This window comes from Ovis aries, chromosome 26, assembly GCF_016772045.2.
Source record: "Ovis aries strain OAR_USU_Benz2616 breed Rambouillet chromosome 26, ARS-UI_Ramb_v3.0, whole genome shotgun sequence".
NCBI classification, from domain to species: domain Eukaryota; kingdom Metazoa; phylum Chordata; class Mammalia; order Artiodactyla; family Bovidae; genus Ovis; species Ovis aries.
Genome location: NC_056079.1, coordinates 26,041,712 through 26,068,534, shown reverse-complemented (window position 1 = coordinate 26,068,534; position 26,823 = coordinate 26,041,712). Strand labels below are relative to the sequence as shown.

The window sequence follows — 26,823 nt, the reverse complement described above, 5'->3', positions numbered from 1 at the left end:
GATGTTCAAAAAATATTTTAAAAAATCATAACTTTTCACCTATTTATTTAGTCAATGCTAAAAATCAGTAGTATCTGAATGTATCATTCAGGCTTGTGTTTAGATGTCAGTAACAAAATCCCCAAACGTAGCTTCAACAAATTATGAGTTTTCTCTTTCACTCATTTCTGAAGCATCATCCTCACAAACTCAGCTCCGTACTCTCAGCTTTAAGAGCATTCTCTCACATTAATCTCAAACACATTTGCTTAGGAAGGACCTCCCTCCCTAAACACAATCTGTCCTTCCCATCTCTCCTCAAGGTATATTTTGATTCTCAATCCATCTTCTCCAGGAACTCCAAAAACACTATTCTTACTCTCATTTCATTCTGAGCTTGACAGGTTTAGCTGAAACTCAACCTTTCAACCTTTATAGACGAACCTCCTCGGAGACCGCAAATCTCCTGAATCACGGCAGGTATCCTGTTTGTTCAGTACTGTTTCGCCATCTTTTCACGTTCTGTCCTCAACTGCTTTGCTGCTATTTACAAGGCACTTGAGAACAGGAGCTTTCCAGCCATATTTCCCACCATATGACTGACTTCCGACGCTAGGAGTATTTATAGCTTCCCGAAAAGACCTCAGTCTTTCACACATTTGTCCTCTGCCACCGTCCAAAAAACAAATCGGTGTAATTTCTTTTCCCTTCTCCAGGCAACTTCAACGTTTTGCCCCGGGGAGAAAACCTTTCGGTAGCTGTTGCCTAGTAGGGATAGTAAGGCAAGGAACATGAGTTCCATTCTGTACTATCGGATAAGCTCTTGTAGAATTTAATCTTCACAACTTGAAAAGGCAGGCCTTACCGCACCTTTGCAACAAATGAGGACTCAGAGGCTGGGGGCAATCTGGTCATTGTCCAAGGACACAGCGAGGAGGTTGGCGATGCCAAGAGGGGGCTCTTGCCTTCTGATAAAGGATGCTGCCTGCCGCCACTTGTCTAGTAGAGGAAGTATGGTTGGTGACCACCTGCTCTCCAGGGTATCTGGCAGTTAGCAGTTGCTCGATGAACATTTGCTGAGTGAACAAATCAATAGAGCTCAGTAAACACTGCATAAATGTGGTGAAGAATGCTGGAGCTGGAAGGGACAACTGATTGATAATCACAGAGTAATCGATTCGTGTTTCTGATGCCTAAAGGGAGGATTCGAGATGTCGGTGCCCTACAGCTTGCTTAATGACAAAGCTAAGATATGGAAGAATTTACGTATGTATCTGTTTAATAGGTAATGAACGCCGGCTATGGGACAGTGCTAGACTCTGGGGAGACTATGTGGTCAAGGAGAAGCACAAGCTTCCCAGTTCTCTCTCCATAGCGCTAAAAAAGAAGAAGAAAAAAAAATTCTCAGAGAAAAGGACGTAAAGGGAAAAGCGAGGAGAGACTGGTCTGGACCCGAGTGGAGAAGTACGATACAAAAGGGAAAAGCGAGACAGCGGCGCGCCCGTCGGCCTGTTTCTCCGCCGCGCCACACGGGGCGCTGCAGGCCTTCTCGAGTCCCGGGCCCGGCGGCGCCGCCCGCTCGCCTTTTTTCCCGGCGGAAATGCCCGGGCGATGACGGAAAGCCGGAGGGAGGGGAGAGAAAGAGCGAGAGAGAAGGAGCCAGGGAGGCGAGAGCGGCTGGCGGGCGGCAGGCGGCGGGTGCCCATCCTCCGGCGGCAGCTGCGCGGAAGCCCCGCACGTCCCCGCGGCCTTCACCGACTCTCGGGGCGCGCGGGCCGGCGGGCCGGGGCGGGCGGGGGTCTCCCGGAGGCCGCGCGCTCGGAGCCGCCCGAGGGGCTTGGGCGGGGCGCGGGGTCCGCAGTGCCCGGCTCCTCCCTCCCCCGCCGGGAGCTGGGCGGCGGCGGCGGCGGCGGCGGGGGGCTAGGGGAGCGGCGCCCGGGGCGGGGGCGCGCGGGGGGCGGGAGGAGGCGGCGGCGGAGGGGCGGGGGCCGCCATGGACGACAAGGCGTTCACTAAGGACCTGGACCAGTGGGTCGAGCAGCTGAATGAGTGTAAACAGCTTAACGAGAACCAAGTCCGGACGCTGTGTGAAAAGGTGAGCGAGAAGAGGGGCGAGGTGCGGCCGGGGAGCTTCGGCTGGGTGCGGGGTGGGCGGTGCGGGGACCCCTCGTCTTTCCCCTCCCGGGCCGCCCGCCCGCCTTCATCCCGGCACCGGGTCCAGACGGAGCTGCGTCTCATGCTCGGCTTCAGCCCCTGGGCGGGGCCGGGCCTTTCCAGGACCCCTCTCGGGACACAGCCCTTGGTTAGGCCCGGACCCCCCCCCCCCCCCCGCACCGCCCCGGATCCAGACCTAAGGCGTCTGGGATGGGTGGGCGGGGGCTCCGTGACACCTGGAATTCATCACCCAAGTGTGATTGTGGGGTGACCGGCGCTCTAGTGAGGGTTGCTGACAACCCCAGCATTAACCCGGGCGGACTGGCAATCCCGAAGCTTCAGCCGCCAAGCAGATTAATCTCCTGCAGCCTCGTAATGGAAAGTGCACCGAAATGAGCCTGGGTGTTGTGAATTATCAACGCGCGTGGTAATAATAAACAGAGGCTTTTTCTCAGGTGACTCGGCCCTTCAAACATCGCTAATACTTGGTAACGCGTCAGGCATTTGTTTGTAGAGAGGTGGGTGTGATGGCAGACTGTGATTTTTTAAAATAGAAGTTGACTCTAGTTGAGACAGATGGTGGCTGGTCTTCACGTTGAGAGGCTCTTTGGAAGCAAAAATGTTTGATTTTTCAGAAACAAGACGGCAAGTCTTAAGTTTGGCAACAGTGCTTACCTGAAATGATAAGTGGGGTATGTGTTTCTCCTGAAGGGTAGCACTTTTCAGAAGGTTATTTCTGTTGCTGTTACATGTAAGGTTTTTTTTTCATTTCCAAAAAGTAATAAAATATGCAGGTGGTTTACTGTTTTCAGTCGCTCTTGATTGTGTGATCGTAGACAATCTTCTGAATTCTGTATCCATTTTTTTCTTAATCACTGGAATTATTTTGGACTTTACATTTTTTCTCATTCATCTTTTATAGCCTAGACTATTTTTATGTAAAAAGGTCTCGTGGAGGAGTAACAAAATTATTTATTCTTTAATGCTTTTGAATTGTTATTTATTTTTAAGCCATACTCCCTAAGACTTTCTTGATTTTGTTTGGAAAGCAGGATGCTTCAGAAAGGCATTGAAGGAAAGATTTTATTAATATTATTTATAGAGTACCCTTAAAATTAAATGTCTTAGGAATGGAAGAGTTAATGCTAAGTTTAAAATAGTGTTTTATTTTTTAAATTAAGTGTAACGTTGTTTTGGGTTTTTATGTACTAACAATTTTTTTTTAAAAGTATAATGTTGCATTTAAGTGTTCAACAAACTTGTTCAGCTATAAATACACAATATTCTTTTTCAGGTTCTTTTTCATTATAGGTTATTACGTGACATTGGGTATAGTTCTCTGTGCTATACAGAAGGTTCTTGTTTCTTTTACATAAAGTAGTGTGTATATGTTAATCGCAAACTGCTAATTTATCCCCTCCCCATCCCCTTTTGGTAACCCTTAGTTTGTTTTCTATGTCTGTGAGTCTACTAAATAGCTGTGTATTGATACAGGAGGATGTATTTCTGTAAATAGAACTACCAAAAAGTGGTATATTTGTGTTTCTGAGACAAATTGCTTATGGACTGCTTCAGGTTCTGGCTACATTCAATTTTCTTGTGTGATAACCTGTAATTTCACGTTTTAAGATTGATGTTTTAAATCGCTGTCTCTCTCAGGCTTGACTGTCGGGTGAAATACCCAGTTGTGAAATTAGCTGAGTCAGTTAACCTCTCTGTGACTAGTAGACATAGACTTTAAGTGGTGGGCAAAGTTGGTAGTTGAATCAGTTTTTCCCTCTGACTGTCTGATAATTTTAAGACGTCTTTCGGGAGAAGAATGTTGCACCCCTCCTCGATCACACTTGATCCTTCGTCACCTGAGCAAGCTTTCTGAATTTGTCCAGAGAGATTATTTTGACTTCAGCTCCTAAATAAGTTGAACTGCCAGTCCCTAGTTTCTTTGAGGTATATTTAAGCTTATATCTTACCTACTTTTTTCTCTGAATATTTGTACTTTTCCACCAAACACGAATTTTTAAGTGGCAGTGCTTTGTCATTTATCTTTATCCTCTGCTTTTGCCAGGGATGTGGAGGGCTGGAGCAGAGTGGCGTGCCCCCCGCAGCCCCTACCCTTCTCAGCGGTGCTTAGTGTGGAGCCCCTTGCCAGCAGCTGTGGCAAACCTTTGTGGTGTTGATTTTCTGTCATCTAACCTTACAGCTCCATTTTACTTCCCTACCTCTGCCCTCCTTTTTCCTGCTGAGTGCAGCATTTGTTTATAATGGCCAGCCTGCGTTCAGACCCTGGCTCCACAGCTTGATGGCTGCGCAGCCCTGCCCCTCCTACTCCTTATCGCTAAGGCTGGGGTGATCACTGACCTCCTGGTTTGCTGACCTCCCGAGGCAGTTGTATTAAGACTCCACTGGAGTGAAGTCCTAACAAGAAATTTGCAGTAGATACTAAATGAAGAAAACAAAAAAAACAAAACAAGTGTAAAACAAACAAAAAACAGCTGTTCTATCTGCTTTTAAGTGTCATCCTGTTTTCTTTTGGAAGAAGCTGCAAAATAAGTGGATTTGTCGATATGACTTCTCTGTGGAGAACGTACTTCAAGAGAGGTTTTCCATCTAGTGGCTCTAGAACTCTGAAAAATAGTTTCGTTATTTCTTGTGGTCCCTGTTACCTGAAGCACAAACTGCTGGGATTAGTAGTAGTTCCTCACTTGGTCTACTTAATATATGTTCTCCCCTTCCAGGTCAAGAATGGCAGGCATAAAGAAAGAATATAAGAGAAAATGAAAAGCCTAATGTTTTAAAACTATAAAAATCACCTTTTTGTTTAATTTTTTGTGACTAGATTTTAGTTTTTTCAATAACATGATTTTTTGAGAGTCTATTAGAAATATTACTCTATAGAAAGTTACATCATAGGATGGTGATTTCTCCCTCAAAATTAAATTTCTGTTCTAACCCAGATTGCCTGAATCACAAAGATGCCTGAATCACAAAGAAATCAGCTGAAATTAAAGACCAGAGTGGTACCGGGAAATAGCCCTGTTTCGAGGTAGTGGCAAAATAAAATCCATCCAAATGCCGATTGGAGAATAACTATTGATTAAAAAATATGTATGGGTATGAGTGATATGGTATGTCTGGCCTTCAAGTTTAGTTTCTGTCTAGAGAAAAACTGTTTGCATAAAATAGTTGAGACATGTCTTCCAAGAAGATGACCAGCTCTTAACATGAACTTAAATTAGCAGTCCAGGGGCTTCCCTGGTGGTCCAGTGGTTAAGACTCCACCTTGCAGTACAGGGGACACAGCGTCGGTCCCTGATCCGGGTCCCACACGCCACGGAGCGACTAAGCCCGTTCGCACTTCCGAACCCATGTGCTGCAACCACTGACGCCTGCATGCTCTAGGGCCCCTGCTCCACAACAAGGGGAAGCCCATGTGAAGCAGCGAAGACCCAGCACAGCCAAAAATTAGATTTAAAATTTTTTAATTAAAAAAAAAACGAGCAGTGGAACTTTGGGGCCAGTGGCACGTTTTGCCCCCTTAGTGTGTAGAGTGGTTGCTTCTGCGTTTGTGCACGGTGTGCACCGTGATGTGTAAAGATAGGGTGCCTGGAGAGCCAGCCTGGCACAGCTGAGGACATTCTGTGACTAGAACTATATTTAACGTTTGGTAGAGTCTCAGGAGGAGACATTTTTAGGCTCTTCGACCTGATAAACTTTATTTTATGCTGTAGAACCTTGGTGATGATATTCTAAGCAGGGAGGGAAATTTTAGCCCCTGTGTGTGCCAGCAGAGCTTTATGCTGATTATACAGTGGCTACTTAGAAACAGTTTGAGGTTTGTATAGATACATATGTAAATTATGTATTGGTCTAATGGATATGTTCCTGGGTCCTGGCCTCAGCCTTGAAAGAAGCAGAATTCTCTGTAGGGTATTACTTCACTGATGTGAAATAGCATGTGTAAATTCATGAATGCCTAAAACCATCTTAATGAAAATTAGGTCCTGGTAAAAATGATTTTTCTGAGTCAAGAAAAGCTCTCGAGTAGTTTTCTTTAATAGTTTGTACTTAAAATTGGTGTTAACAGCCAAAAAGCCTTGTTACTTTCATTTTAATTCCCTTGAGCAAGTATTGGTGCCAGCTCTGGTGGCCCATTGATAGAGTTGAAAAGGCAGTGATGTAGAGGACGTCCCTGGTGGTCTGTTGAGGAAGCACCTGCCTTCCAGTTCAGGGGCGCCGTTCGGTCCCTGGTCAGGGAGCTAAGATCGCACATGCCACAGCGAAACGGCCCACGAGCTGCAGCTGCTGAGCTCCCGTGCCACACCCAGGACCTGACACAGCCGGATACAAATAAGTCATTCTTTTAATTCAGTGATCGAGATAGAGAGTAGCGTGTTTCTTTCTTACTATAACAAAAAATAGCATGACTACGCTGAAATACGAGGTTAAAACCCAGTATTACCGACTGAACAAATCATTTTCCATGCTTATCTAAGCCATCCTTCATGTCAGACAGGTAAAGAAACTAAACCAGACTAGACTAGCATGAACTACTGCTTCTGACTAGAAAGCAGCCTTTTTAAAAATCAGTTCATCATTTCTCAGATGTCCATAGGATGTGTAAAATCATATTCACAGATAAAATGAAGAAAATTATAAACTACTTTCACATGGAGTAGTTTTATTTGCAACATATGTCATTTATTCTGCTTTGAAAATCTTGCAGAGATTTTTTTCTTCATTTTTTTTTTAGGACAAATGCTAAGAAGGACTTGGTAGATGGCGTCATCTTTGATTAAAGGAAATCAAAATTCTATAAATTGAAGCTAAAATTAATACCAAAACAGTCACTGCATTTTAGACTATATAAACTATGTGTATTTCTTGGACTTAGTTTTTCTAACAAAAATGGCATTAAATTCACTGTCGTCCTTTCCTGGCAGTCCAGTGGTTGGGACGCCATGCTTTCACTGCAGGGCATACCAGCTGAGTCCCTGCTCAGGGAGCCAGGATCCCACATGCTGTGTACTGCCGAAAAAGAAAAAAAAAGATCCCTGTCCTCTCTCCAAGAAGGCTAGTTCAGAGCTACAGCAGCGTTTCACATTTAGGTTTGGGCTTTCCTTGTATGTTTAAATTGAGATACAATTCGTATACTATAAATGTTTGCCCTATAAAGTGTACAACTCAGTGGTTTTAGTATATTCCTAGTTTTGTGGTTATCTCTACCATATAATTGCAGGACATTTTCGTCACTCCAGAAAATAAACCTTGTGCTCACTAGCAGTCACTCCTCATTCTTCCTTCTCCATCCCCTGGCGGCCACTGGTGGACTTCTGTCTCTATGAATTTGCCTGTTGTAGATGCTTTATATCAGCGTCATCACGTGATACATCATGTTTTGTGGCTGAATAACATTCCCTTATATGAATATAGCATGCGGTTGTTTTCATAATTAGGTTATTGCCATTAGAATTTGTTTCAAAGTTCAAAAAGTTACTTTTTCTGATTGAAAAAGTGCTTAATCGCCCAGTCGTGTCCAACTCTTCGTGACTCCATGGACTGTAGCCCGCCAAGCTCTTCTGTCCATGGGGGTTCTCCAGGCAAGAATACTCAGGTGGGCTGCATACTGTCCTCCAAGGGATCTTCCCAACCCAGGCATCAGTCCCAGGTCTCCTGCATTACAGGCAGATTCTTTAACATCTGAGCCATCAGGGAAGCCCATTGAAATAGTAATACATTTTTTTTTTAATTTAAGCATCTCAAAAATGTAGGGAAGGAAACCAGCGGGCTCCACTGCTAAACGCACCTTCCCCTCCCATTACCGCCCTACCTCAGGGACAAACCTGAGGTTGTTTTCCAGGCTTTTGTTCTCTCTGTGCAAAAAAGCCTGTGTTTTGTGGGCTAGGAATGATGTTTGTGGTGTGCTGTTTTTATTAAAATGGGATCACAGTTATCCTAAAACCTTTTTAACCACACAGTGTCTTGTTCTGTGTACATATGCATGCCTCATTCTTCCTTAATTTTAACAGAGTATATGATTTTTTTCTTACTTGTGTTTCCAAGCTTGATATTACTTGGTATATAGGCACTTGAGTGGCGTCAAACTGAAAGAAAAACGTCTGTTCCCTTTAAAAAAAAAAAAAAGTCAATTCTCATTTATGGAAGAAACCTTGTAACTGCAGGAGGCCAGGCCACCATGCTTACATTAACCTTGCCCTGTAGGATTTAGAGGGCTTCCCTTGTGGCTCAGCTGGTAAAGAATCCACCTGCAATGCAGGAAACCTGGGTTTAGTCCCTGAGTTGGGACGATCCCAGGGAGAAGGGAAAGGCTACCCACTCCAGTATTTTGGCCTGGAGAATTCTGTGGACTGTATAGTTCCTGGGGTCGTAAAGAGTCGGGCATGACTGAGTGACTTTCATAGGATTTAGAAGTTTATTTAATCTCATCTTTTTCAGAGATCACTCTGTTCTATGGCTTTCTTTAGATGAATTTGCCTAGGAGTAAGAGGTAATCACTTTTTAATAGCAGATGATTTATGTGTAAATAGAGGGGAAAGGAATTTGTATGCTGGCTATCCCAAAACCAAATTCAGTAGCTTTGTGGTATTTTGGCTCCAGTGATGGGCACCCGCACAGAAATAGAGATGTCAATAGCGTGTCACCTGTTGAGGGGCTGGGGAGACTTGACATTTCCATTTTCTGTATTCTTAAAACATGGGTAGAGTAAAAATAAAGAATTATATGTGAATGTCATTTCCAAACTTTTATTTTTTCAGTTCTGTTCATAGATTTGACTTGACAGCAAAAGAAAGAATGTTTTAAGTGGGTGAGAAAACAAGTTTGAATGGGTAGGAATATAGCAGTGCATGCAGTAATAACACCTGTCTGCCTGGATGCATCTGGGCCAAGTGGCATTTTCCATCACCACGATCCTGAACTTCACAGTTTTAACTAGGTCTTATCAGAGTCTTGGGGATGTTCTTGATCTCTGTCACCTGTACAGTGTCACAAACCTTCGTCCATAGTTCTTCAGGCACTCTATCATATCTAATCCCTTGAATCTATTTGTCACTTCCACTGTATAATCATAAGGGATTTGATATAGGTCAAACCTGATGAAATGATCAAGATCATCCCCAAGAAAAAGAAATGCAAAAAGGCAAAATGGTTGTCTGAGGAGGCCTTACAAATAGCTATGAAAAGAAGAGAAGTGAAAGGCAAAGGAGAAAAGGAAAGATATACCCATTTGAATGCAGAGTTCCAAGGAATAGCAAGGAGAGATAAGAAAGCCTTCCTCAGCGATCAGTGCAAAGAAATAGAAGAAGACAATAGAATGGGAAAGACTAGAGATCTCCTCAAGAAAATTAGAGATACCAAGGGAACATTTCATGCAAAGATGGGCTCGATAAAAGACAGAAATGGTATGGACCTAACAGAAGCAGAAGATATTAAGAAGAGCTGGCAAGAATACACAGAAGAACTGTACAAAAAAGATCTTTACGACCCAGATAATCACGATGGTGTGATCACTCACCTAGAGCCAGACATCCTGGAGTGGAAGGCAGGTGGGCCTTAGGAAGCATCACTATGAACAAAGCTAGTGGAGGTGATGGGATTCCAGTTGAGCTATTTCAAATCCTAAAAGATGATGCTGTGAAAGTGCTGCACTCTAAAGTGTCAGCAAATTTGGAAAACTCAGCAGTGGCTACAGGACTGGAAAAGGTCAGTATTCATTCCAGTCCCAAAGAAAGGCAATGCCAAAGAATGCTCCAACTAGCGCACAACTGCAGTCATCTCACATGCTAGCAAAGGACTTCCCTGGTGGCTCAGACGGTTAAGCATCTGTCTACAATGTGGGAGACCCAGGTTCAATCCCTGGGTCGGGAAGATCCCCTGGAGAAGGAAATGGCAATCCACTCCAGTACTATTGCCTAGAAAATCCCATGGACAGGGCAGCCTGGTAGGCTACAGTCCATGGGCTTGCAAAGAGTTGGACACGACTGAGTGACTTCACTTGCACTTTCACACGCTAGCAAAGTAATGCTCAAAATTCTCCAAGCCAGGCTTCAACAGTACCTGAACTGTGAACTTCCAGATGGTGAAGCTGAATTTAGAAAAGGCAGAGGAACCAGAGATCAAATGGCCAACATCTGTTGGATCATCGAAAAAGCAAGAGAGTTCCAGAAAAACATCCATTTCTGCTTTATTAACTGTGCTGAAGCCTTTGACTATGTGGCTCACAACAAACTATGGAAACTTCTTCAAGAGATGGGAATACCAAACCACCTTACCTGCCTCCTGAGAAATCTGTGTGCAAGTCGAGAAGGAACAGGGAAGAAATGGAACAACAGACTGGTTCCAAATCAGGAAAGGAGTGCATCAATTGGAGAAGGCAATGGCACCCCACTCCAGTACTCTTGCCTGGAAAATCCCATGGACGGAGGAGCCTGGTAGGCTGCAATCCACAGGGTCACGAAGAGTCGGACACGACTGAGCGACTTCACTTTGACTTTTCACTTTCATGCATTGGAGAAGGAAATGGCAACCCACTCCGGTATTCTTGCCTAGAGAATCCCACGGATGGGGGAGCCTGGTGGGCTGCCGTCTATGGGGTCGCACAGAGTCAGACATGACTGAAGCGATTTAGCAGCAGCAGCAGCAAGGCTATATATTGTCCCCCTGCTTATTTAACTTATATGCAGAGTACCTGATGAGAAATGCTGGACTGGATGAAGCACAAGCTGGAATCAAGATTGCTGGGAGAAATATCAATAACCTTAGATATGCAGATGACACCACCCTTATGGCAGAAAGTGAAGAAGAATTAAAGAGCCTCTTGATGAAAGAGGAGAGTGAAAAAGTTGGCTTAAAGCTCAACATTCAGAAAACTAAGATCATGTCATCTGGTCCCATCACTTTATGGCAAATAGATGGGGGAACAGTGGAAACAGTGTCAGACTTTATTGGGAGGGGGGGGGCTCCAAAGTCACTGCAGATGTTGACTGCAGCCATGAAATTAAAAGACGCTTACTCCTTGGGAGAAAAGTTATGACCAACCTAGATAGCCTACAAGCAGAGACGTGACTTTGCCAACAAAGGTCCAGCTAGTCAAAGCCGTGGTTTTTCCAGTAGTCATGTATGGATGTGAGAGTTGTACTATAAAGAAAGCTGAGTTCTGAAGAATGGATGCTTTTGAACTGTGGTGTTGGAGAAGACTCTTGAGAGTCCCTTGGACTGCAGGGAGATCCAACCAGTCCATCCTAAAGGTGATCGTCCTGGGTGTTCATTGGAAGGACTGATGTTGAATCTGAAACTCCAATACTTTGGCCACCTGATGCGAAGAGCTGACTCATTTGAAAAGACCCTGATGCTGGGAAAGACTGAAGGCAGGAGAAGGGACAACAGAGGATGAGATGGTTGGATGGCATCACTGACTCAATGGATATGAGTTTGAGTAAACTCCGGGAGTTGGTGATGGACAGGGAAGCCTGCCGAGCTGCGGGCCATGGGGTCGCAAAGAGTTGGACACGACTGAGTGACTGAACTGAACTGAACTATCAGTCTTCATGCATGTTCAGTCATGTCCAAATCTTTGCGCCCTCATGGATTGTAGCTTGCTAGGCTCCTCTGTTCATGGGATTTCCCAGCCAAGGATACTGAAGCAGGTTGTCATTTCCTCCTCCAGTGGATCTTCCCCACACAGGGATAGAATCTGAATCTCCTGTGTCTCCTGCATTGGCAGAAGGATTCTTTACCACTAATCCACCAGGGAAGCCCCTATCAGAGTCATAGAGAGAATCAAACTTTGAGTTCTAAGTCACATTAAAGAAACATTCATGAGAATTACGTGCAGAGTTACACAGTGTACAGAAAAGAGCTGGCATAGCAGCCCCGAGACCACTGTCTGTTTAAAAGCTGGGTGTCAAGGTTCTTGTTGGTGTCTGGAAACTTGGATTTGGGGAGGCTTTGCACCATTCCCTGTTGAGAATTGCTCACTGTGCCTAAACTGTTCATGCAAACAGTGTGATTTATGCTGGACATGTGGTTTTCTTTGGACGTCTAGTACTTTGGTACATCATAGAGGGACCAGCTCCCCGTCTGGGCTCCGAGGCTGAAGAGCTTCCCTGTAACGGGCAGGTTGCACACAGGCGTCAGGTGTGTCTGTGCAGCTCCGCCGGGAGAAGACTCCTGAAGCCTGCCCTTGATTTGCTCGGGGCCGTGCCTCTGCGCCTTTTCCTTTTGCTGATTGTGCTGTGTCTGTTTTTACTGTCGTAAGTCATAGCCGTGAGTACACCTGTGTGCTGAGTTCTCTGGGTCGTCTTTTGTGAATCACTAGCAAACCTGGGGCGCTTTTGGGGACCCCTGACACACAGGGGTTTGTACATTGAGAATTCCAGCTGTCTACAGGTGAACTGTAACTTCTGCCAAGCCAGCCCGCCCTTTGCTTGAAGGGACCCCAGAGTGATTGCAAAATAAGAGCACTTTACAGTAAAGGGTGTGAGCTATAAATCATTTAGAAACATGAGGGATCTGTACCATAAAGATAAAAATTTGTCTGGCCTGATGAAGTACTTCAGCGCTATGTAGATAAAAGCTCAGGAAGTATTGCTGTTAATGTAAAGCAAACACACACTGTGAATCATGTCTCTTAACTCATCTTCATAGTTGTTTAAAACCTGTGCTGGGTTAAGATAACCACATGGCCTTAAAAGAACAGTTGAATTGGATAATATTTACATTTTGGTGCTTTTTATTTCCATGTTTAAAATAAGGTACTGAAGATAGTGTTTGTATGTGAAGGAGATTTCCTGTTTAGATTTGGAACCATCAGCTGAATGTTGAGGGTTTTTCCCAATAATAATAAATATAAGACATCAGGTCCAGGCACTTCCTTCATGGTCCAGTGGTTGACCACTTTCCAATGCAGGGGACATGGGTTTGATCCCTGGTTGAGGAACTAAGATCCCACATGCTCTGGGGTAACTCAGCCTGTGCACCACAAAGAGCGGGAACAGCCAAAAAAAAAAAACCAAAATAGACATCAGGTCCAACTGAACTCCAATTTATGTTCCTCAGTTTGATTTGTTTTTCTTGAACAAAATTAGGAAGCTATTTTTATGGACTAAACTTGATAAAAATGCCGTTTCATTTGTGAACTTGGACATTTCTGAGCCGTTTGTCAAACTTCCTAGGAGATACTTGATAATCTCTAAAATTCCCTTCAGTGCTAATTGGAATTACACCTTGCAGCAGCTCTGCCCTCCTCCTTGCCCCATCCCAGTGACTGACTGTGCAGCAGGGAGCTCATGTCTCAGTTGGTACATATACTTTTACCATATCTGCTCATTACTTCAGAGGATTTTTTCATTTACTTTCTGATTCTGGGCTCTTATTAGGAAAAGTTGTTAGATAAGTGAGGTGTCATGAACTTGAACTTAGTCAATATATTTAATTTGTCACTGTTTATATATAAATTCTGTACTTTAGGGCCTCCAAACAGTAACTTGAGTCATTAAATATAGAATAGTTGAAATAAAGTTGAAAGTTGTCCTATGAGTTGCTGTAAGGTGTTTGTGAAAGAATTTGAATAATTGTGACTTTTTCTTTAATATTGATATTTGTAACCTATAAATAATATTGTTCGTTTAAAAAAACCAGCTTTGAGGTGAAATTTCTATGCAAGTCAGTGATTGTGAGTGTTCACTTCACTGGCTTTTAGTACATTCGTAAATATGTGCATCCATCACTGCCCTATTAGAATATTTTCATTACCCCTAAAAGAAATCTCTTGCCCCTTAGTTATTACCCCTCAGCCCTACCTAGGCAGCCCTGATGTTCTATCTTTGTAGGTTTGTCTGTTCCAAACATTTCACATCAATGGAGTCATCCAGTATGACCATTTGTGACTGTCTTTCGCTTAGTATGTTTTCAAAGTTAACAGCGTGTAATCAGTCTTTCAGTGCTTTTATTATTGAATAATACTCCATTGAACAAATAATACCATTATTTATTCATTAGTTAGTGGGCTTTGGGGTGGTTTCCGCTTTTTGTCCATTGTGCGTAATGCTGCCATGAACATGTGTCAGCTGCAGTTTTCGCCTCTTGAGTCTCTGTCTAGGGATGGAATTGCTGGGTGACATGGTAGTTCTGTGTGTAGCACTGGGAGGACCTGCCGGACTATTTTCCACAGCAGGTGTACCGTTCTAGATTCCCACCAACACTGTGAACGTTCCCAGCTTCTCCACATCCTCAAAAACACTTGTAATTCTTTTGTATCGAGCCATCCTACGACGTGTACAGTCGTCTCTTCTTGTGGTTTTAGTTTTATGATTTTATAGTGCACATTTCAGTTGATTTTTTTCCTCCAGATTTTCTTAAATAGACAAGAAATGATGCCTTCAGATTTGTGAGAGAATCTTCTTTTTTAATTGTTGATTTCATTTCTTTAACAGGCTAAGGAAATTTTAACAAAAGAATCAAATGTACAAGAGGTCCGTTGTCCTGTCACCGTCTGTGGAGATGTGCATGGTCAATTCCATGATCTTATGGAGCTCTTCAGAATCGGTGGGAAGTCACCAGATACAAACTATCTGTTCATGGGTGACTATGTAGACAGAGGTTATTATTCTGTGGAGACTGTAACTCTTCTTGTGGCATTAAAGGTATGACTAATGAAATTCTTTTTTTTTTCCCAAGCTTTAAATCAGCAAAAGACAGAGTGGGCATTGCATATCATAATGTTCTAGTTTATGGTCCATTCATTTTATAGCCCCTTAAAATAATAGTTGATTTTACATCTTTTGGGAGAAAGATATGAAAATTATGCATTAAACTGCTCTTGCCTACTTCTGGTAAATTATTGCTATAGGTCGTAATCCGTAGCTGAAGTCTTAAAATCATTTTTAATCAACTTATCCCACATATATAGTTAATTGATACTCTATTTTTAAAATTCTTGCCTTGAGAAATCTGTTGTTTCTGTGTCTTTTCTATTTTTACTGTCGTTTAATGCATATCTTCTTCATGTCGCTTTAATTAGTACAGTAATGTGGTAACCTACATTTCTCTCTCCAAGACCTGACCTCTCCAAATCTACCTTGCATATGCTGCCAGATTAAATCTCTCTTTTAACTTTCATCTTACTTCAGTGTTCCCAACTCTTCAGTGATTTTGTGTTACCTTTAGAATCAAGCTTGCACTCCTTGACTGATCCTGTACTGTCTAGCCTGAATTTGCTGGTCAGAGTTGGTAGCATAAACTTTTTGCCTCAAATCAGAGAGTTTAAATGTGCTGTCTGTCTCCAAATACTTCCTTATCTGATTTCTTCATAAGATTGGTCTCTCTTATTTCTTACCCCTCTGCCACAACGTGGCTCAAGTCCTACTGCTCCATGTTAGCTTTCCTCTTTTTTCTCTAGATTATCATGAAACTTGCTCTCACATCCCTTATTTATGTCACATAGTGGATTATTGCCTTGTTTTATTTATTTCCCATCCTTCCTTAAGTGAAATTAGTCCCCAACCAGCAGAATTCATGTATTATATTTCTGTGGAACTGGCATCTGGCTTTGAACTCTGTGCTCAGTGTTGGACACACAGTGGTTGCTTAGTAAATATATGTGAAGTATGCACCTGCAGCTTTTTGGTTTACAGAATCTGATGCTTTTTCATACTTCTTACCAGACACATTCCTAACCAAAAATTATGCCATAAAGTACATCTCTATGTTCTGTCATGGAAAGGAAGCTATAAATACATTTGAAATTTTGCCCAGATTTTTCAGGGCCTGTTTCTGTGTTTTGTTGGCAAATAAATTCTTCCTGTGGGAAATAAAAAGGAGGAAGAGTGTAGAGTTTATCTCAAGTCCAGATCTCTGGTCTGTGTCCACTGAGCATTAAAAAGTCTTAGTGTTCTGGAAAGACTGGGAAAGACTAATGATAATTTGAGTATGAAAAAAGTGTTAAGAGACAAAGAATCAGGTACAGTTATCAGTTAGATAAGGAATTCCAGCGAGGGGAGTACGAGTACATAGTAATGAAGAAAGATGACCATAAAAAAATATTTCAAAGTAATCAAGAGGGGACCTAGTGATGAATAAGACAGTTTTTTATTCTGAAAAAGAATTAACATTTAATGTATTGGCCATTAAATAAAGTGGGTCAGAGGTTAATGTGCTTAACTAACACTAGTAGCTACCAGGTATACCATGGGTTCCTTTTCCTTTCCCTCCAGGTGCGTTATCCAGAACGCATTACAATACTGAGAGGAAACCACGAAAGCCGACAAATTACCCAAGTATACGGCTTTTACGATGAATGTCTGCGAAAGTATGGAAATGCCAATGTTTGGAAATATTTTACAGATCTCTTTGATTATCTGCCACTTACAGCTTTAGTAGATGGACAGGTATGTATGTGGGGGTGGATAAAAGATGTTTATTAGTAATTTAGGGTCTAGGTTTATGTGACATTCTTTCTGCATCTCCCTGGCCTTTTCTGTGTCTTTAAGTTTCAGAACAGGGCGTTGGGTAAGTTTTATGTGAGACAGCAAATCCTTTTTTTCATCCTCCTTCACCTTCCTGCTTCCCTTTCCATCTATTGATCCATCTATTTATACACCATGTGTTAAGTGACAGTCTGATTCTAAGTAATCGGACAGATCGCCCTCCTTGGAAACTTTCACAGTCTTCTACTAACATTCATAAGATAAAAATTATTTCCAGATGACCAAGTGGAAATATGGTGCAAACTGAAACTTTTAGATGTCGTAAGGGATGCAGTGCAGGGAAATGCATTTATTTATAAATCATATTTTATCTGTAGAAAAATAGAAAAGAAATGTAAAATAAACATTTAATTCAAAGAGTGAAACAGTAAATAAATTTAAAGGGTTAATTCAAAATAAAAGCAGAAATGGATACCAACAAATACAGAGTTGATGAATATAGCCAAAAAAGTTTTGAAAACTCTATTTGGGAAACATAATAGTAAAAACTGATCCAGAAAAAGAGGAGGAGGTCACATAAAACACTGGGATTGGAAAATAAAGCATTACTGATAAGTATGGAGGTACTTGCATATCACAGGTATAGCTTTACTTCAATAAACTTGAAAAGATAGGTGAAATTTATTATAGCAGAATATTATTAAACTGCTTTGAAGAATTTAGACCAATGTAAATAACTACCAGGCTAAGAAAAAACTGAAGAGTAACCAGATCTAGATAGTTTTATAGGCAGTTTCTACCAAACCTTTAAGAAATACAACATTTCCATGTTTTAGAGCTTAGGAAAAGATGGACAGCTTAAAACTCTGTAAAGCTAGTATAGCCGCAATATAACGTCAGACATGGCAAGCACAGAAAGATAAAATCAGACCAGAACCATCTGAATGCTGTGTCTTTGAAGCTCAGTTAAGGAGTGAAATAGCATTAATTGGATTGAGAAAAAAAAACACTATACTTATCAGCAAGACATCAGAAACCTCTTCAAAATCAGGAGGAACGTGTCCTCTAAAACTTTATTATTATTATCTCTGACTAAGAGTCCCTGGAGGCTGGACCTGGGAGTACTGTCTCCCCTCCCTCCCACCAAATCTTTTATTTTTCAGTTTTGTTTTTGTAAGTCTAGCCAATGGACTGAGCAGTAAAAAAAAATAAAAGGTATAAACGTTGAGACGTGAAAGTGAAAGTCGCTCAGTCGTTTCCAACTCTTTGTGACCCCCATGGACTATACAGTCCATGGAATTCTCCAGGCCAGAATACTGGAGTGGGTAGCCTCTCCCTTCTCCAGGGGATCTTCCCATCCCAGGGATCAAACCCAGGTTTCGTGCATTGCAGGCAGATTCTTTACCAGCTGAGCCACAAGGAAGCCCAAACATTTGAGAAGAAAATAACAAAAATATATTTGAAGGCAATATGATTATGTACTCAGAAAACTCTTAAAAAACTGACAGGCTGTTATATTAGAATCATTAACAGGCATCAGTAGGATCTTTGCTGTAAGAAAAATTTTTATCTGTCAGCAGTAACCAACAGAAAAGGTAATGGTGGGTGGTCATAAGCACAGAAGTTGCATTCTAGAGAAAGCAGAAACACACTACATAAAATACCTAGGATTATAAAGAATAAAGACAGAAGAAATATATTTAAATATTAACTGCTTTCTCCGATAATGTTTTCTGGTTTTTTCATTGTATTTTATAAACTTTTCCACTGAATATTATGAAAGATTATTTTGAAAAGAAAAGCTACTAAGGTTGATGTTTAGCATTTAATAAAACAAGTTCATTTTCTTTTTAAATTCCTGAGCAGATATTCTGCCTCCACGGTGGCCTCTCTCCATCCATAGATACACTGGATCATATACGAGCCCTGGATCGTTTACAAGAAGTTCCACATGAGGTGAACTTAAACTTAGTTTTAATGAAAAAGAAAGATACAACCACATTGTGGTAACCCTGGGTTAGTCACCTATGAGTGCTGATGATGTATGCTTTGTGCTCCATTTTCTTTGCCAGGGCCCAATGTGTGATCTCTTATGGTCGGACCCAGATGATCGTGGTGGGTGGGGTATTTCACCACGTGGTGCTGGCTACACATTTGGACAAGATATTTCTGAAACGTTTAACCATGCTAATGGTCTCACACTGGTTTCTCGCGCTCACCAACTTGTAATGGAGGTATGTCCTTCTCCTATAGGATGATGATCTCTGCTTCCAATAAGTGTTTCGATAGTAAGGCTCCATGACTTAGAATGTCAGAAACATCCCTCCCCATTACCTAAAGGAAAGGAGAAAAAACTTGGCTAGTTTTCGCAAGTAAGGAAAATATTGTTGACCAGAGCAAAATTGTAACTCACTTTAAGACTTAGAGAAAAGTTGCAAAAATAGTAACAAAAAAATTCTTTGTATCCTACACTCAGATTCCTTGAGTATACTTTAATGTTTGCATCATAATTCTGTCTCTCTCTTCCTGTTCCCCTTCCCCCTGACTTTTGAACTGTTCCAGTGTTAGTTGCAGGTGAAATGCTCCTTTACATCCAAATTTCCATGTGTATTTTGTAAGAATAAGGACTTTCTCCTAAATAACCACAGTATACTTAACACAGTCTGGAAATTTTCATTGAGAAAGTACTATTATCTAAATACTTTATTCAAATTTTTTTTATCTCACCAATGTCCTTTTATAGCTAAATTTTTTATAGCAAAATTTAACTCTATTTGTGCGTGTAAGTCTAATATAGGCTCTTGCTGTATTCAGTCCCCTTTGATGTGGACATAATTCCTCAGATTTTCTTTGTTTTGGATAATCTTGACATTTTTAAAGACTACAAGCATTTTGTTTTGTAGAAATCGCCTTTGTTTGTGGTTTGGCTGATGTTTCCTTATGATTCAGGACAAGCATTTTTGGCGGGCATATCACAGTATGATATGATGCTTGTGTCCTTCTCGGCACATCATAGCAGGTCATGAGATCCGGCCCACTGCTGGTGGCATTAACTTGGATCACTTAGTTAAGGTGGTGCCTGCCAGATTTCTCTACCATGATGTTAAACTATTTTTTTAAACACTAAAGGAATATAAATAGCATATAATCCTTCCAAACCAGTAGAGAGTGGCTTCAGGATGTTAGAGAAAACTTCTCTAATCCAATAGAGTCAGGTAGGGTAACAGCATGGTAAATAAAGAACATGAATTCATGTGGTAAAGATAAACCTAATTCTATCAGTCATCATAAGAAATGTGAATGGATGAAAATTTGTACTTCCCTAAAATGCTGAGACCTTCAGATTGGAGACATAATCAAAATTCATCTGTTATTTGGAATTTACCTAAAACATAATGATACCATAGACCAGAAGTACAGGGATGGAAAATGGTGTATCAGTATATCAATTAGATAATTATCCAAAATATAGCTAATAATATGAACAAGGCTTTAGATACTTATAAATAAAAAGTCTTCTCTGATGAAAACTGATCTGGTTCTACGGGAGGGAATAATTGTAAATTTTAGTTTACCTAGTAATAGAGTCAAAATTCATAAAGCAAAAGTTGACATAATTTATGAGGAGGAATCGAGATCTCTTCTGTCATTGTGGGAGGAATCTGAATACACATCCTAGCCCTGATATCAAACATCGATTAAGCAGAAAAAGGTACTGAGCCCTAAGTAACAGAACCCTGTGTCTGCAGGTGAGCCTCAGTGCACATGTCTAGTATAAAAGATGGGCACCGCATCAGGTGCACACAGAACGCTTGCAGCCTTCACGTTTTCGAAGGTTACCTCTGTCAGCATGACAGTTTTATGGTGAAATACTGATTTTGATGGGTCGGGTTTTTTTTTAATATGTTGCAGGGATACAATTGGTGTCATGATCGGAACGTGGTTACCATTTTCAGTGCACCCAATTACTGTTATCGTTGTGGAAACCAGGCTGCTATCATGGAATTAGATGACACTTTGAAATATTCCTTGTAAGTACCTTTAAATTTTAATTGTATGAAATCACTTTTAGAAGGAGAACTATAATGTAGATTATGAAAATTAGAGGTAGAAGATTTCTGGTTTTGGATTAGTGGGCTAAGAAACATAGCAAACCCTCTCCCCAACAGAAACCACCATTGGACTAGAGAATGTGACATTAAACTGTTATTTTTGAGATTTGTCCTAAATGTATACAGCAAATGTAGACACACTGATTCTAGAAGATCTGCTGACTCTCAGCATACACCAGAGTCTGTGGAATTTGAGTCACAGTGTGTTTGTTCTCTCCCCTGTTTCCAGATCCCTGGTACAGAAGCTACTCCGTAGGTGTGGCCAAGAAGATGGGGCTTCTCCCCCGACACAGGCAGATGCCAGCATATCTCAGCCTCCCCAGTCCGGTTCTGTTCAGTCAGTCAGGCTGAGACTCCTTTCCCCTACCTGGTCCTAGGGTGGAGGCTTTATTCCAGTTGTGCACGTTAGGAGCAGAGAATGCTGTGTCCCTGGTTCTTGCCAGCACCTGCTCTAGAATAGGAGATGCCAGTAAGAAGTGGGCCTTCATACCTGCCTGCATCTCTCAACAGTGAAATAAAAGTTCTGTTCAGAAAGATGCAGAAAAAAGTTCCTCACCTTTGCTTGAGGTGACTGACCTTACTTAGAACAGAGGGTCAAGAATTGCAAGCCTAAGTATTGTGTGGAAGACAATGGGTAATATGGTGGAGACCAATAAAGAAGGCTCTATAGCTCCCACAATATTAGTAGCAATAAGCAAGAGAGGAAAGCAAGGAGAACTTTAACAGATAAAACCAGGTAAAGGGAAGAAGAGCTTTCCTGAGATCATCACAGTCAACTCTGGGAGAAAAGAAGGCTGTACTCAGTTACTAGGCTGTATGGACATAGGAGCAGTCAGACGCATCAGGGTCAAAATGCTGAGAGTCTAAAAGAAGAAATCCTGGTGACAGAGAAAAATGACTTACAAAAGAGTACCTCAATGGAGTAATCAGCTGACATCACCTCAGAGAGGCAATGAAACTTTCTTAAAGTGCTAAAAATAAAATAACCCAGGTCATAGCCAGCACAACTTCAAAGTGAATGCAGAAAGGGCATACTCAGGTAAACAGAAATGGAGAGAATTGCGTGCTAGCAGACCTGCCATACAAGATATACTTTCAGCACTTAAGGCTGAAAGCAAGGGACACCAGACAGTAAGTCTGCTACACACAGAAAATAGTAATTGTACCTTCTTAATGAGTTTAAAAATCAGTTGCATGACACAGCATGGATGTATTTATAGTATAGTTGAACTTATAAGAAATGGAATGTACAGAAATGTAGATTTGACAGTAACAGCACAGAACAGGTTGAGGGGAACAAAGCTGTACTAAAGTAAGGGCCACCAGATGGTAAATTTGAATTAAAGGAAGTATATGAAGAAAAAATGAGAAAGATACTTAACAAAATCTATAAATATATACTCACTCTCCTCTCTCGGCTTAAGGTTGTAAGAGTATGTAAAATAGTAATTATATAGTATTATATATAATTTAGGGGTTTGTAACATATATACTCTAAGATCAGTAGCAAAAAAAAAGGAAGTGGAAATGGAAAGGAGCTATATGCTATCTAGGAGTGAACACCTCTTAATTCACTAGAATTTACAAATCTGAAGTAGAATTTTGCAAGTTGTATAGTCTAAGTTCCAGAGCAACTGCTAATAAAAATGTGTACAGTTATTAAGGAATTTAAATAGTATGTTAGAAAATAATATTTTACTACAAAGAACACAGAGCAGGAACCAAGAAACAAAAGGCATAATTTAAAAAAGGAAAACGACAGGTATAAATCCAGTTGATATCCATAGCACCGAATGAGTCATCAACACAATGCTATCAAAGGGCAGAAATTATCAAGCTGGTGTTTTTGTTTTTAAATCTCTAGCTTTATAATGTCTATAGGAAATATAATTTATATTCAAAAACATGAATAGGTTAAAAGAAGCATGATGAGAAAAGATATGCTATGCAAATAGGAACCGCAGAAGTGCTGAACTGGATATGCTAATATCAGACCAAATAGATTTCAAAACAAAAATTGTTACTAGACATGAAGAAGTGTATTTCACAGTGATCAAGAGTCTGACTATTAGGGAAATATATCACAAAGATATGCACTTAATAGTGGAGCCTTGAAATACATGGAGCAAAAACGAACAGAACTGAGAAAGAAACAGACAATTCAACAACAATCGCTGGAGACTTCATTATGCCACTTGGCAATAACAGAAGTACACAGAAGACCAGCAAGAAAATAGAGGACTTGAGAAACATTTTACCTCACATCTACAGAACTCTCCACCCGGCAACAGCAGAACAGTCTTCTCAAACACACCTAGAACATTGTCCAGTACTGACCGTGTGCTTGGCTATAAGCCAAGCCTCAGTAAATTTAAGAAGAATGGGATCATAAAAAATACATATTCTCCAAACATGGTTGGATGAAATTAGAAATCAATAACAAAAGAAAAACTAGGAAAATGTATAAATAGGTAGAAATTAAGACACTCCTAAATAACCTTTCAGGTAGTCAAAAAGAAAATGAGATGAGTGAAAATGAAAACACAGGGTACCAAAACTTATGGGATATCCCAGTGAAAGCAGTATTTTCAGAGAAATTTATGGTGGTAAATGCCTATATTAGAATCAGGTACAATTAGAAGTTGACAGTCTGTAACCCGGAAGAGGGCTTTCACCAGAACTCACTCATGCTGGTACCCTCATCTCTGAATCCAGCCTCCATAACCTCTTTACATCTTATGGACCTAGAAAAAGAAGAGCAAGTTAAAGTTATTGCAAGCATATGGAAGGAAAGAAAGTTAGTGGTGGAAATAAAATTAAATAGAAAAATAGTGAAAACCAGTGAAACCAAACATTTCTTATTGATAGAATTGAAAAGCCTTAAGTAGATTGGCCAAAAAAAAAAAAAAGAGTGACAACCCAATATTAGCAAAATCTACACAAGCCTTACTGAAATAAAAAGAATTGTAAGGGAATACAAGGAATAACTCTGTGGGGGCAAATTAGGTAACTAGGATAAAATGGATGAATTCCTAGAAAGACAAAAAGAAAAACTACCAAGACTGACTCAGAAGTAGAAAACTTCAATAAACTTGAAGCAAGTGAAGAAATTGAATTAATAATTTTAGGACTTCCTACTAAGAAAAGCCCAAGCCCAGTTGGCTTCAGTTGTGAATTGACCAGATGATTAAAGAAATTAGCACCAAGCCTGCACAGACACCTCCAAAAAAACAGAAGAGGAAGGATTACTTCCCCACCCATTCTTTAAAGATATTTCCCTAATACCAAAATCAAAGACATTTTAAGAAAACTACCGACTATAGTCTTTATGCATATATAGATGCAAAAATTTGCAACAAAATAGTAACCCAAGTCCAACTATATAAAAAGGATTATACACTGACCGAGTGGGATGTATCCTAGGAATGCAAAGTTGGTTCAAAATAGGAAAATCAGTTTTTACAATGCCGCTGCTGCTGCTAAGTTGCTTCAGTTATGTCTGACTGTGCGACCCCATAGACGGCAGCCCATCAGGCTCCTCCGTCCCTTGGATTCTCCAGGCAAGAACACTGGAGTGGGTTGCCATTTCTTTCTCCAATGCATGAAAGTGAAAGGAAAGTTGCTCAGTCGTGTCCGACTCTTAGCGACCCCACGGACTGCAGCCTACCAAGCTCCTCCGTCCATGGGAGTTTCCAGGCAAGAGTTCTGGAGTGGGTTGCCAGTGCCTTCTCCAAGTTCTTATAATAAACCATATTAATAAAGGGCAGAAACCACATGATCTTCTCAGTAAGGCCAGAAAAAGCCATTTGTCAAAATCCAGCACCCTTTCACAATAAAAATGCAGTTGACCCCTGAACGACACAGATTTGAACTGCATGAGTCCACTTATATGTGGTTTCCTGTTTTAGTACTCTAGTATTACAGGATCCTTGGAACCACAGGTAGGAACCACATATACAGAGGGCTTGGCTATAAGTTATACTCGGATTTTCAACTGCAGAGGGTCGGGACCCAACCCCCACCTCTTTCAAGGGTCAGCTGTGCTCACCTAGTCAAAGAAGGGAACTTTCTCATCCTGATAAAGGTCATCTACAAAACCCCCACAGCTAATTTCATCATTCTTAATAGTGAAAGACTGAATGCTTTTCCCTTAAAATCTAAAACAAGCATGTCTGCTCTCATTGCTTCCATTCAACTGAATGTAGTATTACAGACGTCTTATGTCAGATGTGAGCCAGACAGCTTCTTAGCTTAAATCTTCACTGTAGCTCAGCTGGTTTTATGGAAGAGAACACTTGCGGTGACTTACCCAGGGTCATAACAGAGATGAGCACTGCTCTTTCTGCCTCAGTGTCTGTTCTTAATTGATTTGTTTGCCTGCAAAGTCAAAACCTGTAACCAATTGCTTTCTCTCTCTCTTTTTTTTGCCATTTATAGCCTTCAGTTTGACCCAGCACCTCGTCGTGGAGAGCCTCATGTGACCCGGCGCACCCCAGACTACTTCCTGTAAATCTCTCTTGGGAAAACCCGCCTTTGTATGTGGAAGTATATCTGGCTTTTATATATATATAAAATATATATATATAAACAAAACAACAAAAAAAAGCAACAGTAATCTATGTGTTTCTGTAACAAATTGGGATCTGTCTTGGCATTAAACCACATCATGGACCAAAATGTGCCGTACTAATGATGAGCGTTCAGCACAATTTGAGACTGAAATTAGTTCAACACTATGTTCTAGATCGATCGGTCTTAACAGTTTGCCTGCTGTATTTGTAGTAACCATTTTCCTTGGGACTGTTCAAGCAAAAAAGGTAACTAACTCCATCTCTTGCACTTACTGGGAAATTTTAGTTGAGAGTGTTTAACTGGCATGGATTAATAGGGTTGGATTTTTATTTTTAAGAAAAATTCACAAGCTAACTTCCACTTAATTCATTACCATTTATTTTATTGAAATGTATAATTAACTGAAAAAAGGATTCTTGGGAGTACGTTGTCATAACATTTAAAGAGATTTCCCTTCTTTAAAAATAAATTACTGTTTTATGTTGATCTGCATATTTCTGTATATTTGTCATGATAGTGCTTGCATTCTACTTGGTGTACTGAGCAAATAAACTTTCTGTTTTAAACAAAAACATGTTGAGTTACTGTGGTACACTTTAAGCGAACATTTTACCTGCTTGAAATTTCATAGGTCTCTGACCTGTAATAAATAGTTGTGTTGAGGTACTTTAAATGTGGTCTTCTTTGTATAGAACTTATTTTCAGAAGAAAAAAATTTTGATAGTACCTGATAACTTTTAGGCCATAAAAGATTATTATTTGTAAACATCATCTCATTAGGTAATTTGTATTATGCAGATTTTTTTTAAGTCTTTATTGAATTTGTTACAATATTGTTTCTGTTTTATGTTTTGGTTTTTGGGCCATAAGCTATGTAGGATTTTAGCTTCCACGTGAACCTGCAGCCCCTCCATTGGAAGGTGAAGTCTTAACCACTGGACCACCAGGGAATTCCCCCTGTTATTCACATTTTAAACTATAGATTATATGCTAAAACTGTAGGATAACATATGGCTGAGTAGACTCTTTTACCTTTTAATCTAGAAATGAGATTAATCTCCAGATAAGCTTTACTACAACTAGTAGGACTAGTTAAGTGTATAGTATAAATCCCAAGTAGTAGAAAGGAAAATAGTCGTTATGTGCTGTGAGGGAGGAAGAAAGGTGGGGGGAGGGGGGGGGACTTGAATTTTTTCACCTTTATATAAGAAAATGACATGGTAAAAATAGGTATAAACATCTCAAAATTATAATCAATGTAAATGAACTGTATTTTCTAGTTGAAAGACAAAGGGTCAAGTTTGATTTTTTTTAGAAAATTCCAGCTGTATAACTGATTGTAAGACACATACAATAGCAAATGATTTGGATAGGTTGAAATCAAAGACAGATTAGACCAAGAAAAGATGCTAAAAAGGGAAATCTGGAGTAGCTATATAAATTTATTTAAAACAGTTGGAGACAATTTTAAGAGTATAAGATCAGTACAAGTTGAGTTAACACATAATTTAAACTTTTATGCACATACCAAAATAGCCTCAAATATTTTAGAAACAAAAAGCCTT

The 26,823-nt window shown here is 40.6% G+C and overlaps 1 protein-coding gene across 1 annotated transcript; it reads left to right on the top strand.

Moving 5' to 3' along the window:
- The first annotated feature begins 1,622 nt into the window (after nt 1–1,622).
- Nucleotides 1,623–25,830, top strand: PPP2CB (protein phosphatase 2 catalytic subunit beta). Its single transcript, XM_027962740.3, has 7 exons — nt 1,623–2,074; nt 14,583–14,792; nt 16,362–16,535; nt 18,441–18,530; nt 18,647–18,808; nt 20,487–20,605; nt 25,124–25,830. The coding sequence occupies exons 1-7, from the start codon at nt 1,973–1,975 to the stop codon at nt 25,194–25,196; spliced, it is 930 nt and encodes a 309-aa protein (XP_027818541.1). The 5' UTR covers nt 1,623–1,972; the 3' UTR covers nt 25,197–25,830.
- Nucleotides 25,831–26,823: the final 993 nt, after the last annotated feature.